Source organism: Eschrichtius robustus, chromosome 1, assembly GCF_028021215.1.
Source record: "Eschrichtius robustus isolate mEscRob2 chromosome 1, mEscRob2.pri, whole genome shotgun sequence".
In the NCBI taxonomy this organism is placed as follows: Eukaryota; Metazoa; Chordata; class Mammalia; order Artiodactyla; family Eschrichtiidae; genus Eschrichtius; species Eschrichtius robustus.
The window spans coordinates 194,463,953-194,483,902 of NC_090824.1; the positions used below are offsets into that span (position 1 = coordinate 194,463,953).

General features: G+C 34.9%; 1 protein-coding gene across 3 annotated transcripts in view; it reads right to left on the reverse strand.

The window, feature by feature from the left end:
* MINDY3 (MINDY lysine 48 deubiquitinase 3) overlaps window positions 1-19,950 on the reverse strand; it is an 89,177-nt gene that overhangs the window by 60,989 nt on the left and 8,238 nt on the right. Inside the window, exons 2-8 of one of the 3 annotated variants that reach the window (XM_068561970.1) lie at window positions 16,346-16,425; window positions 12,475-12,535; window positions 10,614-10,787; window positions 7,316-7,367; window positions 6,318-6,432; window positions 3,668-3,741; window positions 2,691-2,770 (exon numbers count right to left, since the gene is read on the reverse strand). In XM_068561970.1, coding sequence (XP_068418071.1) covers window positions 2,691-2,770; window positions 3,668-3,741; window positions 6,318-6,432; window positions 7,316-7,367; window positions 10,614-10,787; window positions 12,475-12,535; window positions 16,346-16,425 — 636 coding nt within the window. Of the gene's footprint in view, window positions 1-2,690; window positions 2,771-3,667; window positions 3,742-6,317; window positions 6,433-7,315; window positions 7,394-10,613; window positions 10,788-12,474; window positions 12,536-16,345; window positions 16,428-19,950 lie in introns of those variants that run through there. The other 2 variants (XM_068561974.1, XM_068561980.1) reach the window with 2 other exon arrangements.

A 19,950-nucleotide genomic window follows, 5' to 3' on the forward strand; every position in this document is an offset into this window, starting at 1 on the left:
TGGGCAAATTACTAAATTTCTCTGAGCCTCAGTTTTCTTACCTGTATATATTGAGGTTGAGAAGATACATATCCAAAACATACTGCTTAGCACAAAGTACCCAAATCCTAGTGGCTCTGTTTCTCTTCCTTTGCCATGCCTATTGCATCTCGTTACCTCCCAGCTGTCTTGACTATGTGCTATAGCTTTCAACTTGTCATCCCATCCCATTCCAATGCATTCTACAAGCTGACAGATTAGTGTTCTTATCTTGTGTCTTACGTTATTGCTCTGTTTAAATGCCTTCAATGACTCTCTTCCTAACGTTTGCCAGCTAATGTTTAAACTTCTTCCAATCAAGATCCTCTGGGTTCTTACCCAGCCCTACGTTTATGATCTTCCCTCCCACTGTCTCCTTCACAGAAGCCAATGCTCTTGTCGCCTCAAAACTGGCTGCACATTAAAACCATCTAGGGGTAATTTTAAAATGATCCATGTCCAGACCCCACTACCTAGGAATTCTAATTTGTTTGTTTACTCTCAGCTGGGGCCTGAGCACTGACTTACTCTTAGGCACCCTGAGTGATAACGCAGAGTCGGGATTAAGATACACTGTTCTAATCAGACTCATCTGTCTCCCTGTCCCTGTAGACACAACCTATATTTTTCCCTCTCTCTCATTCCACGTGGCCCCATTAAAAGGGTAACTCTTACTTTATGGCTCTCCACCTATCCCAAAGGTTTTCTCCTTCCCCTGAATTCTGTAACACTTTATTTCAACATGCTTCATTTTACCTCGCATTATAGTCATTTGTGTGCATGTTCTTGTTTTCCTCTTTTGAGGGAAAGCCAAGTTCTTCCCATGGGCCAGGTGAGGCATTTTAGAAATTTAATCTAACAACCCTTTGAGGAAGATATTACCTCCCTACTAGCCAAGAGAAGTAAAGCAGCTTGCCTAAAGATTTATAAAACTAGTAACTCTTTAATTATAATTTTTCTTTGTATATTACATATATCACAACCTCCTCCCATGTTGTCAGAAAAATATCCAATAAATGCTGAATGAATGTATGGGTTTTTATTTTAAGTTTGGTGACTGAAAACAGATTCAACCTCAAGTCAACATTTCTAACGATTAAGGGAAAATGCACGAAATATACCCTGCCTATTTTCTTTTCCAAGATAATTATTTCAAAGTCATTGCTTAGTTTTGATATTTAAACTATACTTAAAAAAAAATCCACAGCAAGACAACAGCTTTGAAAGCTAATATTTCAAGAAACAGAAAAGGATGAATTAGTACACATCAAGACGCTAAACTGGAATAATTGACCAATATCCTGTAAAGGAAGTACACAGCATGAAGAAGAGCCTATGGCAGACTTGAGAGACTGACATGCCTTTAACCAGCAGGATTAAATACTTTCAGCTATCAATCAGAATGAGGGCTCAAGAATAGGATGGGCTCAATTACCAAAAAAAAAAAAAAAAAAATAGAGCAAGAAAACCTGGCTACTTTTTTTGTCAGTGAATTTTACTGCTTAAATTTTGACCTTTACCAGAAATCACCTAAATTAGGTTCTCATCCTAACCTCAACACTCAGATAATTTTGCATATATTATCTAACGTAGGAAGGAAGGGTAGCTCTTAAATTTCTTAAACAGTAAAATGAAGGGTTGGATTGTGTTAAGGTGCTTTTTAATTTTGAAATTCATTAATTTTTACTGATTTTTTTCCCTTAATATTGTATTCTTTCATGTTTCTGTTAATTAACTTTGTGTCTTTCTAAAATTTGAGAGAACTTCAAATTTAAGATCAAGATTCACTCACTTAAATGGGAGCAAAAAGCAGTAACTATTATTTTCTCAATCATAATCTTTGCTTCTGTCATTTGGTGACAGTTTTATCTAATTATAGAAGAAAAAATAAATTTCCCTGTGAACCATAGGAGCCATGATGCTTTCTGTTCTGTACCACATACTTCAAGAGGAGGTACACGGCAGTTATTCAGTAGAAATGAAAGCAGGCTGACTGAGTAAGAACAAACCAAAGGGAATCTCTTCGGGGCTGTGTGTCAGCCCTGCCTACTGGATGGCCTGGTCAAAGGGGTTTCATGCCAACATCCCTGGCAACAACATGAAGCTACAGGCAAGAAATGACGAAGGCCAGAAATGGAGGCGATCGATGGTGGTTTAAAATGCTCGGATAACCTTAAATGTGCCCCACGTTTTAAAGGAAATTACGAACATTAAAAGTAATACAGGAAAAAAACCACTAGCCTCTTAAAGCAAATATTTCAAATCACAATACTTGTAATTCTCAATTTCAAGCAAAATGCAATAGTGTTCCAGACTCACAGATACCACTGGATAAATATGTACTAACTTTACGTATATTAAGAGGACTACCTATTACTTTTTCAAAGAAGTTAGTCCTACAATCCTAGTTTTATACTAGAGAAAACTAAAGGCTTGAGAAGTAACTTGACTCAAGTCATACACTTGGGATTTGAACCCAAGTTTGTCTGCCTCCAAAGTCTACGCTCTTCACGTTACAGCACCTTGAAAACTGTAAGGGATTCTCCTATAACAAAGCATTTATCTTAACCTCTAAGTAACGCAGAGCCACTAAACAGATTAATTAACCATCAACTGTATTCTAGTGAAATATTAATCATAAACAAGATAAACACAATGAAGAACATACTTACTCATTCCTGAGCATTCTCTATCACCGTCCCATACGTTAGAAACTGCGTGTCCCGTTAGAAGGAGGTTAATTAAACTTTGGCTATTAATAAAAATTAAAAAGTAATTAAAATACGAATACACTAATTTTCAAAACAAATGATTCCTAAGGTAAGGCATAAAATAATGACTTTTTACATTCAATTATATTGTTTAGAAAACCAAGTTAGAGAGAAACCTTATAGTTCTCATTTTATGTACTTTGCTGAACAACCACCTTGCTAAATGTGTCACTTGCTGTTATCACCGCAATGGTATCTATTGTTCTACATGTGCATAATAAACTTAACAACTTTATCCAAGACATCGTATTTAAATGGATGAAAAAAAATGATACTTAGACTAACACTTTACTAAATATTTATAATCGTCTTAAAAAATACATATGTAATTGTAAAATTCGTGTTTGATGGAAGATACGTGAATTTTAACCTCTGAGGCAGAAAGATCTAAAGAAAAGGACTTATGTTTTAGAGTGAGTTAACAATCGATCACTGTGTTATTAATTTTACTAGAAATAGCTATAAAGAGCTTGAGAGGGAGGGTATTCTCAGAGAAAAATAAATAAAAATTTTTTTTCACCCAAGCAGGAAAGCATTTACAAATAAGGGTATACTTATTTCTAAGTCGAAATGAGTAAATTTCATCTATTAGAAAATTTCATGAACAGAATATCAAGCAGAATTTGTTAAAATATCCCCAGTGTCATCTTAAAACAAAATATTTCCTATAATAAATCCAATGCACATAAACCTAAAGTGGAAATTAACACTTCATACCTAAAGCAAACACTGCATAAAGCATAAGACTGCTCAAGTTCATAGACTTTATGCTGTTAGCACTGACAGACAAAATTATTTGACCCAGTAGTGTTTTATCTTAGGTCAAGTCCCTAAAAACAAAAGTCCCTATGAGGAAATAATAGATTTTAGTTAATTACCTGCCATGTCCATACACAGGATCTATCAAAGGTTCACTTGAATCTTCAATTTCATTTTTTATGTTTTCAATGCCCTAAAGAAACCAAGAATTCATTGGCTTATTTTAAAAACTAAAAATGAAAATTATGGCAGTTTAAAAACTGATCAATTTATACTATAAATTAATAAAACACAATTACTTAATTAACTTTTCTCCCAAAGAATTACCCAGATCTGAAATGGGGGGTGCATTTGAGATGATAATGGTGAGCAGTAGTCACTCAAGAGTCTTTTATTTTCTTCCATGGGCTCTACATAAGAACACAGGTAACAGATCCAATGTTGGTATGTGGGTTAAAGGGATAGAGAGAGAAAAAGAATGTTTAAGCTTCAAAAGGAGGGAGGAGAAAATTATTGTATCCGAAAGTTAATACTCACTTAACTTCAGGTGAAACTGTATTCAAACCTAATATTCCTGCTAAGGCGTCTGATGTATTTTCTTAGATCACTAAAAAAACTTATTGGTACTAAATACATACACACATGAGTGCTGATAAAGATATGAATTTAAATACACAAAAGGTATATCTGGTACATAAGAAAACGGAAGGTTTGCTTCTGATTGTGTGTTCTTACATATTGGTAATTCAAACGTGCACTGACAAAATAAAATGTAGACTGGGGGCAGGAAGATTCCTATTTTCCTGAAAGCCAATTTTCAGATATTTTTAATCCCCCAAAAGAGCATCCAAATCCCTGAAGTCTAGATACTGGATAAGTACAAGAAGAACTAGGCATTTTAACTCCATCAATTCCAAAATGACAAAGATAAACTGCCATTCGTTGTGCTATTCACCTAACTTTAACCATTGGTTCTATCTGATAACAGGCCATTTCTAAGAACTAAAGAGATGATAATCAATAATCAAAATAGTAATGATTGTGTAAATATTATAGAAGGATACAAACAAGTGTGAGATCTTGCACTGGCCTTCTTTGTAAACAACTATACAAAACAGACTATGATACAGCCATGATGAATAATATGAACAAATGACATAATCACTGGGGAGAGAGGGCTCATCATTTTAAAGACCAGCTCAAGGAAGAACAACTAGACATGATGGTTTTATTGGCTGTAAAGGACAAGAGACAGAGGAGGTATCAAAATTTTTGAGCATAAAAAACTGGGAGAATACTGAACGGTCACGACGAACTCATAAGAAACCAGTCATCTTAGATACCTCCATCACTGCCATTCCCCACTGCTAACGAACTACCAAGTACTTTAAGTTCTTTCTCTTAAATATTCTCCTAAATGTGTTAAAATTTCTACGTTTAAAACATGCTTCTAAACATGCTCCTTTTCTTTTCCATGGTCACGGCTCTGGCTTAGGTTCACCTATTTCAGTAACTACTTTTCCATTTTTTCCTGACTCTAGTCTTGTACCCCACACACCAACCCCCTCCAGTACAACTCTGATACCAATTTAAAGAATCTTTTATCAACCAAAAGATCTCGTTACCCCATTGTTCACAATTTTTGTTTTGTTCTAAGTTTGGCCACATGAAAGGAAATCTTAAGTATTTCTGCACAGTATACAAGGATCTTCATATTCTGAGTCTTTTCTACGTAAATGCCCAGTCTCGTCTTCCACAACTGCCTTTCTGGTACATCATGCTACACTAATACTGAACTACTCAGAGTTTCCCAAATGTGTGTTACATCCCCAATTATAAAGGCATAATCATATGCCTTTATACTTGCAGTTCCCACAGCTTGGAATATCCTCCCACAGCTATTCCATCCAAAAAACTTCTCCTCATCCATCAAATGATCCCTACAATATAAGGTCTGCCCTTGACTTCACCAAATGAACTTTGGCATTCCTTCTCCTATTTCCCACCATGCTTTGTGCATGCAACAAACAACTAAACACCAAAACACACTGCCACGATGGAAGTAACTATTAATGTGTCCACTTTTTTTTGTTTGTTTACAACACTGAAGAGGAATGATTTTAAAAAACTGTATCCCATATTATAAGTTTAGTTCCTAGCACAGCGTCAATGCCCAATAAACATTTGTCAAATGAATGAAGTCTGATTTCAGATACGGCAAATCTAGCAGGATAACTGAGACTTAACAGGCTGCAAGAGATGTGAGGTTGGCACTTGGGGAAAAGGGTAGGACTGGAAGTGCACATGTTGGAATTAACCACATAAAGGTAAGCTGAGAGAATAAAAGACGTAAACAACAGGAAAAGATGGAAATGAAGCTATAAGCAAAAATGTAATTATGAGGCATTACAGAAAGAGAACTAGTGATGTATCAGGCAAGTTAAGAAGGGAGTGGGGTTTAGAAAGAGCTTCCGGAAGGGGTTAAGGGGTCAAGTGCCAGACACTGCTAATATCAAAGAAAATAAAATTCCAAAGAACTGACTGTTCTTCATAATTAGAACATTACTGATAATCTCTGCAGTCCAGAAGATCATGGGTGAAAGCTGGAACAGATGAGTGAAGAAACAGAAGTCAATTCTTCATTATCAGCATAAGAGATTTTAATTCTGAGATTTAGAAACAACATGAAGAATAAAATTTCTCTTCGCCTCAGGAAAAATACTAAATTCAAACTAATAAAAAACAGAAGAAGTATCTTCTTGAACAAACCTTTGTCAGTAACACAGAATACAGAAAAAGCAATACTCCAAATTTGTTTCCCCACACTGAATACTGGTCGAAGACAGCATCTTTTAATTCTGATAAACTTCTGAATGATCTTTTTCTGGGGAGGCGGAAAAGAATTAAGTATTAACACCATGATGAGACTGACTACATTCATAAATAGGAAAAATTTTTAATTGTTTTCTACATTAAAATGCATACATACAAACAGGAGATTTTTGTAAGCGTATCAAATTTTAAAATACAAATTTAGCCATTAAAGGCAAAAGCTACTGCTGACAACTGTCCCTATCTATAATAGATACCATTAAAGTAGAATGCCTACGTAGTAGGGACCTCTTCACCTCTTAGGTGAACTATCTGGCATCAACAACTTCTTCAATGATCATACAGTTATTTAAGGAATGAGGTGGCCCTCTTCTAGGATATGGTTAAGAACAAAGAAAACTTGACTTTCTAAAGCCTGAAAGTTATTTAACAAATATCTGAACACCAAAGATAAGGTGTACATTTGTGGCTTCTTTTAACATAATGTTATATTTCAAATCAAATGCCACCCGTAATTCTATCGATATAGCTATCCTTACCTTTTATTTTATAACAAAAAATTTAAATACTCTGATGAAAATATGGCGCTTTTAATGAAAATTATAGAAAGCATATTTTGGCAAACAATAAATAATAATGCAAATATTTATCACAGTAGAAATCTTTATATTCACTCAGACAGAAACATTAAGCTAAAATGATTTTTTCATTATAATGATGAAAAAGCTTTTAATGTTATGAAAGGGTATATTTCCATAGTTAATTTGGGAATCAGAATATTTTAAGTACACATTTACAAATTATTCTTTTTTTGAAATCTGAAAACAAATTAATCTTCAAGCATGCAAATCTAACTACCTTTCCGCAGTATGAACAGACTTAAAATGGCAATGTGTCCACAAGGTAAGTATTTTAAATGTTCCAATGTTACTTACTGAATTAATGCATGAAATCGCTCAAAGCCAAGCTCTTCGACAGCCAAGGCAGCTATACATAAAAGACACTTTTCAGCACTACACATGGCAAATAAATGACACAAGATACACACAGCAGGCTGTAAATACTTTCAAGCAGTTAAAAGTTTCCCTCTTTCCTTACTCCCTTAAAATTCTCAGTTTATTTTCAACTTTACTGTAACATAAATTTATATTTCAACATCTTAGTTACCATGAGTATAACTAAAATGGATTTAATACTGAGAATGGAGAAGGGTGATTAATTAATAAACATTTCTTTTTTCATTCAGTTGTGCTGAAATCATTAAAATATGAGAAATTATTGACAATCACAGTGCTTCACACATAGTTGTAATGTGTCCTGCACTTTAAATAATCCTTCAATTCATAGCGCCAAGTAAAATCCTCATAGCTAACCTTCCTCCTACATAATATAAAATCTTTAGGCTTGATGCTTAATTATTAAACAGATATATATAAAAAGGCAGAGCACTCTGAAAGTACACAGGTTCAACGACAGCTTTAAGTTTGTTTCCGCGTTTATTTGTATAACCGTTGGGAAGTTTTCAGTAACTTATTTTGATTACGTTTATTAATACAGTACAATTATAAATGTTTAAGAAATCAAAGGTAAAGCTTACTGAACACTTTTCTAAGTGCCAGGCCCCTTTCTAAGTGCTCTACGGGCCTTAACCTCATTTAATCCTCAAACAACACTATTACCCCATTTTACAGAGGAGGAACCTGAAGCCCAGAGAAGAATCCTCCCAAGAGCACAAAGCAACAAACAGCAGAGCTGAGACCCGAACCCAGATAGTCGCGGCTGCCCAAGGATGAAGTCTTTAAAGATATCCTACACGGATCAAAATGCCTACTCTCATTTATCACAATGAACAATTTCATATATAATTTATAAAGTAAATCTTAGTACTTTCAAATATTAATTCTCACTAGAGAACTGAATTGATTCGTTATGAAATCAAAATTAAAATTTTGATTTACAATGTAAAATGTCACATTATTCTACCCTTCCAAAGTCCAGTTTTAATTTTCAAACGTTTCAGATTACTTTTTTAAATCTTTAAAAGTCCAAAAGGATTAATTTAAATAATCTTTTGATTTGTGTGTGGGAAACAAACTGAAATTGAACCTGAATATTCACTACTGCAAACAAGTGTGCATTACCAAAAGCCAAAACTACACACCACACAAGCCAATGAAATTAACGTTTGTACAGAATGTAATACTGACAAGGAGGAAAACAGTTCATGTTTAAAATTTCAGGATAAAATAAAAATCCTACCTAATCTTTTCCAAACTGTAATTGTTCTGCAGTGCCTGATTATCTAAATCATTTTACTGGGTATATACTATGAAAGTTGACATCAAGATAGTAATTTAGAGAAAAGAGGCAAGCAAAATAAAAAGCTTAGCAGGCAGGATGGTGGAAAGATATAACATGAAAAAAAGAACATAGCTGGGAATAAAGGAAGGAACAGGTAAAACAGATTGTTATATGGAATAAAAATTTTAATATAAGTTCATTTCATTGTCAACATCTAAGGTGAATTTTCAAATTTTCAGTTACCAAAACTTTTCAAATTTATACCACATTAAAAACGAATATAGTTTCATTTCATGTCCATTTTTAAAATGAGACAAAGTAAATTGGAAAATTACTAAACTATGTTTTTTGGAGGGGAATTCAATATAATATGCCCACCTAAATTAATTACTGAAGTGCCAAAGTTAATGAATCATGAGGCCATTTAACCTAAAGCGATTTAACCTATCAACATAGAAATGTACAGCACATCCCAGGGAGCACACGGTATACTAAGATACTAATGAAAAATGTTACAAGAAAAGATCTCACTATTTTCTTACCTATTAATACGCAGACCAGTTTTAAGCGCATATTCTTTAAAACAACTTCTAACTAGTTCAACTATTCCTATGAAAATTTTAGTATCTTAAACAACACTATTAACCATGCTTACATGCAACCCAGTAAAACCTGGAAAGTGTTTTAAAACCAGTGCCAATGACACATTTTTTGACTATCAACCTTGTGAAAACTTTCCACTTGTTTTCTTCAACTGTCATTATCAACTCTAAAAATATATTAAATTCTCTTTGAAAGGCCTGAAAAGGAAATGCCATTCAACTGTTTAAATTTTAAAAATTATTCCTTGCAAATGCACTATTAGTAGAATCTGCCACTGTAACTGCAAAGGTGAGAGAGAGAAGGCGCTGACATCACAGAGATGGTTCAGCTCAAGGAGGCAATATGCCTCACAGACAATCCCACCGGGAAAGCCAGGCGTGTGTCTCAAGCAACTGAAATCTACTTTCTAGAAACTGGGTGTCTAGTTTCTCTAAAAACAAGTTCCGCAGAGATGATAGTTAATGGATTGCACCACAGGTAGATTAAGTCACTTATTCAATATAAGCACCTGGAACTACCAATTATCAAAAGCAACCTACTGGCAAGTTAATTCCTGCAAAGAAAACCAGAAAAGCAACTCTTTTTATCTAGTTTCTGTACCATCAGAAGGCTCCATTTTACTAGCTCATTCTGGCAGTTTTTAGGTCAACTATGTAAGAATTTTCAAATACTAAAGACCATAGAATCCTTGTGAATGAGAACAGCTGTTATTTAATTTATCTTAGAGAGAAATCTTCAAAGTATGAAAAACTTAAATGAATGCAAAATTAATACTCATAATTAAAACTATCTTAAAATAATTCATCCATAGTAACCACGTCCAAAAAGTTCAGGAGGAAAAGAAACATGTAGTGAAGAAAAATGTCCCCTTCTTTACTTTAGGAAACAACTAAAGATATTTATTAAGACATTTTCTAATGTTAAAAAAAAACAACAACTCCTTTTTCCCCAATACCACAGAAAACATTAAGGTATTTGAAATGAAAGAATATAGAAACATGTTATTTAAGCTTTCTAAATGAGAGTTCCAAAGCTCAAAAGAGATTGTCATCAAGCAGAAATTAACTAGAACTTTTACCTAAGTTTATTTTTAGAGATGCATTTCCTGTTTTTTTCAAAAATGAAAGAAAAAATAAACAATGTAATATCCTCTAGTTAATTAAAATAATCAAAAGGGAAATGAAAAATACTAACAAAGCTCATGAATTAAGCTTAGGCTGAAAAAGAGACCTTATAAAATGTTTAAAGCTTTTTTCCTTTAAAATTTTCAATAGTTTTATTTAAACACACATACAAGAAATTACTTCAGGAAATCAAAGTGTATCTTACAGGAATGGTCCACTTGGCAGCTGGACTGTGCAGGACTCCCAGGAAGACCAGCAGCCTCCTCCGCTGTCTTTCCTCTTAGCCATGAAGCCAAGCAGTACGGTCCAGAGTCGCTACAACAAGCACTTTCTAAAATAGCACATAAGGTGTGACAAAGGAGTTCCTTCCGCTCTCCCTCTAAAAATAACCACAAGGTAAGTAAGTTATAATGGTCGTCAGTAGGGAAGAAAATCCTGTCATAAATAACAATATTAAGAATGCATTAATTTAATGATGAAAATCAAGCATTTTTAGTGGGGGAAAAATCCGTAAACCACTGATCTTAAACTACAGTTCAGAAAAGCTATGTGCTTGAGGGTTAAAATGTCACCTCTGTTAAATATTTCCATTAATGAGAAAAAGAATCCTGGAAAATGCAGAATTAAACATCAGAAGAAAGAATATGCTACGTGGAATAACCTGATACTGATCGCCCCTTTCTTAGGCTGCAAACGGAGCCTTTCAGCCATGAGGATTCCTCTGTTGTAGAACCAGGCCAGCGTATGGGCCTGCTGAGACCTCTGATTTTCCCCATTTCTGAATTAGTCTAACGTCTTTAATCTCCCAGTCCCACAGGGGTAAGGATAATAAGATAACACACCGTCAGCACATACAATACCACCATCCCTTACATTAGCGGAGCCCACAGCGATTATGCTGCATGATACAGAAACCACCGATACTGGATTGCAGTGATTTGAGCACTAGACGTTTATAGAAAATAGCACAAATGCGCAATTTCTTCCTGAACCTTAGCCACCCTCCCCCTTTCAAGCAGTATTAATCTCCAGAAGTAGTACCATTTTCTGAAACTTTCAAACAAAGGGGATAAGATGTATACACATCTTATGTAAAATTTTATGCCGGAACAAGCTTTCTTTCTCTCCTAATTAAAAGTCCTTTAAAGGCAGGAACTGTGCCATTCACCCTCTAGCCACCACAGTGTTTACGACATTTACGACAATCCTACATAAACTTTTTTATCCATATGAATATATTTCTGTGCAAGGAATATTATAAATTTTATTAATAAAATGCCCATGTTAATAATAGTATTTTTTGAATAGTTTCTTCTCTCCTCAAATTTATTTTGCATTTCGGCTATTAATTAATTAAAAATACATGACAGTGACACTTTTAACTCAAGTTCACAACCACCAGTAGAGTCTACACGCATGGTTTGGAATGGAAGCTGTTTTGCCCTTATATACAAAACCACAATAATATCCTACCTTCTTTCAGCAGTTACTGTGAGTTCACATAAAACTGTGCAAGTGAAGGAAATATCTTTGTAAACTGTCAAGCAGGATGCAAATGTTTGTTATTATCAGGTAGCACATACAGCTCTCTGACTTAATCATATTGCAGAAGCCATGAGAGCTTCATTTGCGATTTAATTCAGAATTACCTGAGGTATTATCTGAATTGTGTAAGGCGTTATACTAAAAGATGCAGGAATACAAAGGTACTTCTGACTTTTTGCTCAAAGCTAAGTAAGACAAAACAAACATACATGACTATCCTTATAGTGTGCTATCATTTAACAGTTCAGGGAAATGCCCCAAAGGATTTTTCCCTTAGTGTAATATCCTGTCTTATACCTCTTGGGAAAGACAAATTTGGAAATACACATTTTAAAATTCGGAGTCATCCGTGAAACTTTCTGAAACATTTAAAAAGTAAATCTCAGGGAAAAGTAACCCATTGATAGTTCACTTTTGAAGACAGATAATTTCAACTGAATTACTGCCAATGAAATACGACTGCATGGATCATCCATAAAACAGAAGATGGAGTAGAAGTTGATAAACGACAGCTATCATACCTTGGCAGTCCCTCCAAGAAGACTTCTCAGAAGAAAACAGGAGCTTCTTCAAAAGAAATGCCTTTATACAATTGAAGCAATACTTATTAGAATGCATGATAAACATACCTTATATCATTCTTTTATTTTAAAATGGAAAAAAAAAACTAACTTGTACCTCCTTTCTGAGCTTTTGAATAGTGCTATAAAAATTTCAAATGGCTTCCCTTCACGTTCAACAGTAACTGAGCATAATTACTTACTCAGAATATACTACTATAAGCGTGATTCTAGAGCCATACAATTCTTCCTCCTTTATAATGCATATTTTCTGTCACAGAGAAAAACTGACTCAAAATAATAACCACACAACTAGAAAACTAAAGAAATTTACCGCTCCATTCACAGAGTGAAGGCCCTTTAGACCAGGAAAAATCTATATTTCTCTTTGATTCCTTCGGGGAAAAGAAATCTAAATACAAAAGTGGTTCTGCTCTACCAGCTCTGATTTATGACACAAGATGACCACGGTGTGGGTCATCACTTTATTATAAGGAGCTCCTAACTTGCTGGTTTAACTCATAAAGCTTTAAGATTCCAAAGAAAAAACAAACTCATTTCTAACATTTCCTTAAGTGAGCCAACGATGTTACATTGGTGATTTGATAGATAACAGTTCAGTGTGTAACAGTGTTTCCTTCTCAAAGTGTAGCTCAAGGGCTATTTGCATCCTAGTCACCTGACTTGTTTCTTTAAAAGGCAGATTCTGACACTCCACCTATTTTATCTCTAGGGGGCAGATTCAAGAAAAAAGAGGTTACTATGGTGATTCTTACTCACAGGTGTTTGAAAACAGTAGTATTCAGATAAGAGGACTGCTTATAGTCAGACAGACCTAGATTTGAATCCTGGTTTCATTACTTTACTAATTTAAAATAATAATAGCACAAACATTAAAAGGTTGTAGTGAGGATTATATGAGATAAACTATTAATACACTTAGCACAGTACCTGGTACCTAATAAGCAATCAATTCAAAGTATTTTAACAAAAAAAATAAGTAACATTCTATAATATTCACATTGAAATAAAATCTACAAATACTACAACCAAGTGCTTCTGATTCCCCCCCACCCCCAATAACAAAAACCATAAAATATAACTACACCTCAAAACTTTGGAATGGTGAGGTGGGACAAGCATTATTTCACCACTAATAGAACCACCATTAGCATTTTGATATACTTCCTTCCAGTCTTCCTTTCATACCTGTTTTAAATTTTAAGTGAGAAGCATAATGGGTACGTGATTGTTTTCCACTTTTCTGTTTTCCCACACAATTCATAACTTTAACTCTTAATCTCTAAATGTCTATTCAAGCTATTAAAATTTATTTAAACGTTAGTCCATGTTTAAACTACATTACTGTGCATTAGGTTGTTTGCAATTTTTTTATACTATAAAATATATAATATATATATAAATATATGTTTTATATATATATATATAAATACATATAAAATATATCTGGACTTGCTCTAAAAAAAGCTCCTTCTTGAATACAACCTTTTCCATATTAAGGATTATTTCTTTAGGAAAGAGCCACAGAAGTACAATTATTCTCATCAAAGAATCTGCATTATCATGGTTCCAATTAATAACGTAAAATTCCTTCCCTAGGTCAAAGTACCAATTTGTACTACATAGAGATATCTGAGTATGCCAGCATCACCCTACCCTTACATGCACCGGCAATTATTTTATATCTAAAGATTAGAAAGAGTAAGCAATAGAATCTAGTTAAAGTTTTAATTGTACTTTCTTGGATTCCTAGTGAGGCTGGACATCTCGATTCTTTGGTTGTCCAGCATCATACCACCTGTCATGATTGCATACACTTGCCCGTTTCACCGCTGAGGTTTTAGTGTTTTTCTAACCAGTTTGTAGGAGTTCTCTGTATAAGAAAGACACTGATTTATTGCTAATATTACCTCACATTTTTTTTCTGAGCCTGGAACTCATCTTTTTATCTTAGTTGGTAATGCATTATTTTCAGCTTTCTGTGCTTAAGTATTATATCAAGAATAAACTTGGTATATGCTATGAGATGACCTAAATTCAGTTTTTCCCCTCAAATTATCAACCAGTCATATCAGTGACACTTACTAAACATTTTATTCCACCACTGATTTATACTCCTTCTTATCATGGTATGTGATTAATTCTTGGTAAATTATTGTATGTAATGTGGTCTACTACTGTATTATCTATCTGGTTCCATAATATGCCTATTCTTCTAGCAAAAGTGTCATGTTCTAGTTTATATAGTTTAAAAAAGTTTTAATATCTGGACTCGCACATTTCTCTTCATTACTCTTAGTAATTTAGTTTTGACTTTTATATTGAAATATTAATATAAACAAAATTCTTCTATGATTGAAAACATTTATGTGACTATGAAGCTAAATTACTACCTCAAAGATACATCACGGTTTTGAACACTACAATTATCCCTTGTTACATAGCAACCCCACTTGTAAAAATAACTACCATTTTGGAAATATACTAAATTTTATAAACATGAAACTGCTGTGGTTTACTTTGATTTAACTATATTCAAAGACTTGCAATAAAGACCCTAAGGGTTTTATTATGGTCCAAGAGGGTCTATGTTAATATAATCTAACATGCATATGAACAGGACAAGTAATCTTCAAATTCAGGTAAGATTCCTACTAGCAACCAAAATCTGTCTCAATTACTCGACATAACAGCCTCATAACTAATTTATAGTTAAATTTTATTTTTTATACTCTGTAATCCCCAGGCAAAGCTCAAACATTCAAGTTTTTCTTAAATTTTTTTTGTAAATCTACTAATGAAAAAAATGTATGAACTTTATTCTTCAAAGAAATAAAATAATTACCTACAAAGGGTATATCTTAGAATGAACCATAAAGGAAAAATTTTTTTCTCCTTCAGAAAATACATTTTAAATTTAATAATGTAAGTGTATGGAGTATAAGGTTTGAGAGACAAATTTACTTTGCAGCTAACAGTTCAGGAATGCATTCTTTATGCCCAATAAATAATAAATACCACATTAAATATGTATTTTCAAAATGTGCTGATTAAAACAAACAATAAATTCAAGCTTCTTTTATAACGGTTCTGAAGTTATACTCCTGTTTAGACATTGTAAATATTACAGCAAACTGAAAATTCAATTCTCCGTTTCAATAATGTAATGGTTTATAGCAAATCAGCCTTTGAATTTCAAACAATGCAACACATAAAGATTCAAAATCAAATACATACACTGAGATTCACTCTACCTTTTGCTCAAAGAAAAAAATCTCTTTTTATTTTGGGGATTCTGTTTGAAATTGGTTGCTACTAATTTTATTTTAAAGACCAAAGCTAGAGCCTAAAACAGTATATATTGTCAACTTATTTTAAAATTTGATGAAGTTTTAGGCCATGAAAATATTAACAATCTTCAACTTTTTAGAAAAATCGTTTTTAAAGATAGAACAAATGTAAATAGTACCACTGCTATGGTGTCACTATCTTTGGCATAAAATGTTATTACTCAATAGATTACTGCATAAGAAAGATGTCATGATCATTAACTCCAAATTTTCTGAAAGTCAGAGAACATCTACTATGTTTTCTTGAAAATAACGACAGCCAAATGGCTACTGCTGTGTAACCTACTCATGTTCTGAAATCATTTTTATTTTGGATATTTAAAGCAATTTACATGAACAAAAGTTAAGAGGTAACTGATCATGCCTCATGATTACAGAGTACAGGTATTAGAAAACAGAAAGTAAAGCATGAAACGTTTGAACACGTCCCTCTAAGGAGTTGGTAAAGTAGTCTATGTTACCTGAACGGGTGCAATAACAGCACAGGGGCCACCTTCAAACTGTTCTAATGCAGATCCCTCTGATTCACTAAACACAAACCCTAAAAATGAAAGCAAGTAGCAAAGATTAAAAATGTAATTCAAGTAGTAGCTAAAAGAATTTTTAATGTACTTTGCTTTGAGAAAGATCACTTATCACAACAGCAAAATATCCTCAAGTCAGTCAAGTGCAGTGGTTCTTAACTTTTTGGAGGATAAAGGAACCCTTTGAAAAAAGATACGGAACCTAGGCTCCCTGCCAAATGCACATAAACACACACACACACACAATTTTGCATCCAGGGACCCCTCTAAGTGGACCCGAGAGATGAAGTGTGGCCTTCAGTAAAAGGACACTAAATCTGATTTTTAAATAATTTACTGAAAGGAAGACTAGACAGTCTACCTACTGAATTTAAACAGGTATTTTAGGACCCTTTTCAGAGAGAGTCTTTTTCAGTTTCAATCTTTGAGTCACATTCTCTAAGCTAAAAATTAAAGAACATCATACACAGTGAATGTGGCCACATTGGTTCTATCTTAATTTAAACACCACCCAACTAGCACTGACTGAGAGTATCTAGTACAAGTTCTCACAGAGAGCACTGGCACACTGCAGAGAGCGTGGGGCCGGAAGTCAGGAGAAGTGAGTTACTATCTGTATAACCTTCAGGAAATCATTTCACCTCCCTAGGCCTCAGTGCACTTAGCTTTAAAATGATCACTTCCAATTCCAACATGCTAGGAGTATGTGAAATTTCACTAATGGTCATAATTCTGTCATTTATTTAACAAACATTTAATGGCCCTGAGATACTATACCAAGCATCTACGATATATAAATGACGTGAACGACAAAGTCCCTAGTCTGGAGAAGCCAACAGTCCAGGTGAAGACAGACATATGAACAAATAATTACTAAAATGAAGGGATAAATGAATGTTATAACAGAAATACGAAGTGTTGCGGATACAGAAAGTAGTGACTTGGTCTGAGTCAAGTCATACGAGCTAACTTTAAGGCTGACCTTGAACAGAAATTTATCAGAGAGGCAAGGGTGGGAGAATGACTCTCAGGTAAAGAAAATACCTTTATTAAAGGAAAGAGATTTCGTAAGAGCAGGACAAGTTTATGGATCAGAGGGAACGTTAATGCAGCCAAAGGGCAGTATGGAGGCGGACGGGAGAGATGGGAAAGGGGAGGAGGGAGAGATGACAGGATGTTAATACTGGGAAGGGCCACACCATGACAAGTACTAATTAAAGCAGTAATACAATCATACTGGTATTTTTTTCTTTTTTCAAGGACCAGAATGGGGAAGAGGCCGTTTCAACAGACCTATGCAGTGCCAAACTAATAAAAGAAACTTGTGTGTGGAGGGAAGACACTAGATCCAAACAGTATTTCTAAGGTTAAAATTAATATTTGATGAATATGTGCAAGTGGGGCAAGGCTTGGGACATAAGAAATTAGAACTGACTGAAGTTTCTAGCTTGAGACACTAGATAGCAGGACAGAGAAGAAACAGTATGGAGCTTGCCATTCCATCCCACCTCCTCTCTCTTTACCCTTCAATCTCTCTTTCAAACAGTATTTAAACGTATCTCACGTATTTAAAAACAAAAAAAAATTCTCTTCAAGATTCTACCGAAAGGTCCTTGGTATTTACCCAAACGAGTTGAAAACTTATGTCCACACACAAAAACCTGCACACATTGTTTACTGCACCTTTATTCCTAATTGCCAAAACGTGCAAGCAGCCAAGGTGTCCTTCAGTAGGTGAATGGATAAATAGTACATACTATTCAGCATTTAAAAAATATTAGCTTGCAAGTTGTGAAAAGACATGGAGGAACCTTAATTACATATTACTAAGTGAAAGAAACCAATCTGAAAAGGCTACATACCATATGATTCCAACCATATGACAGTCTGAAAAAGGCAAAACTATGCAGACAGTAAAAAGATCGGTGGCTGACAAGAGGAGGGGAGTGAGCGAAGGGTTGAACAGACAAGGCACAGAGGATTTTTAGGGCAGTGAAAATACTCTATGATCTTGTAATGATGGATACGTTCCATTACACATTTGTCTCGACCCATAGGATGTGCCACACCAAGAATGAAAACTGTGGACTTTGGGTGATAATGATGAGTCCACGCAGGTTCAGAACTGTAACCAACGTACCACTCTGGTGGGGGACACTGACAGTGGGGTGGGGGGCTGTGCATGTTGAGGGAGCAGGAGGTATGTGGGGAATCTCCGTATCTTGCCCACAGTTTTGCTGTGAACCTAAGATTGTTCTAAAAAGTAAAGTCTTAATTTAAAAAACCATTTGACCATAAAAACAACAACAACAACCTTCCACCCAAAACTCCAAACACCACTCTCTCAAAGCCCACCTAATTGTCTACATGCACTGTCTCAATTTCCTTACCTCCTAATTTACCCAACCCACAATAATTTGGTTTTCAACCTGTGACTGCACCAAACTCATTCTCACCAAATTCATCAATGACCAGACAGGCTATTTCTCAAGTCTTTCTTATTTCAGATGAATCTCCCAGAGAATCATCTGAAATGCTGACCACTGGCTTCTGAAAATCTTTTGGCCCTTGGTTCTAGTGGTCCATCTTGTTCCAAATTTTCCTTTTCTGTTTCTTCTCAGTATCAGCGGTGATCAACTCCTTCTAAATGCTCATGTTCCTCAGGTCTTGGCTTTAGAATCTTTTTTCTTTGCATTCTACATGTTCTCCCTGTGTAACTCATCTACTCCCAAGGTTTCCATTATGGGTGATAATCAGGTAAATCCCAAATACAGCTCAGATGAGAACTCCAGGCACAGACAGAATCCAAATTCCTCAACATGGTCTTGCATGGTCCGGCTTCTGCCTATATCTCCTCCCTCATCCTTTGCTACTCTACTTCTTTAGGCTCTAGGCATGCTGAACTTCTTTCAGGCCCTCAAATATCCATTTTCTCTCTGGTTTCTTACACTTTGAACACGTTGTTCCCTCCGCATGAAACACTTGCTAACACTTTCTCTGAAAAAATCTGACTTACCTTTAAGGCTTCACCTTAAGCTAAGGCCCTCTTGGTTCAAGGACCCAAAACAGAGCTCTACCCCATTTCTAGTCCACCTTCAGGTTCAAACCACCATCATCTTTCACTTAGAACACTGTTAAGAGTTTCCAACCAGGTCCCCCCATTCTGCCCACATTCCCACTCCCACCACACCCCTTATTTATTCACCATAGTTACCAGAGAAATATTTTAGAAATGGACATCAGGTTTTGTCACACCCTGCAATGGCTTCTCATTGCAATTACAATAAAACTCATGGCCTAAGAGACACTGTATGATCTATCAACCCCACCTTCCCTCAGTTCACTCTTACCTTCATCATCTACAGTGATCTTAGGCCCTCAGAACATCCCAAGGTCTTTACCTGGGGCCTTGATGCTTGCTGTTCCCTCTGCATGAAATGCTCTTTTTCCTTCTCTTGTCATATAGCTGAATCCTTCTCATCCTTAAAGACCCAGTTTAGGTGTTAACTCCTCAGAGAGATATTCCCTGATAGGCCTATCTA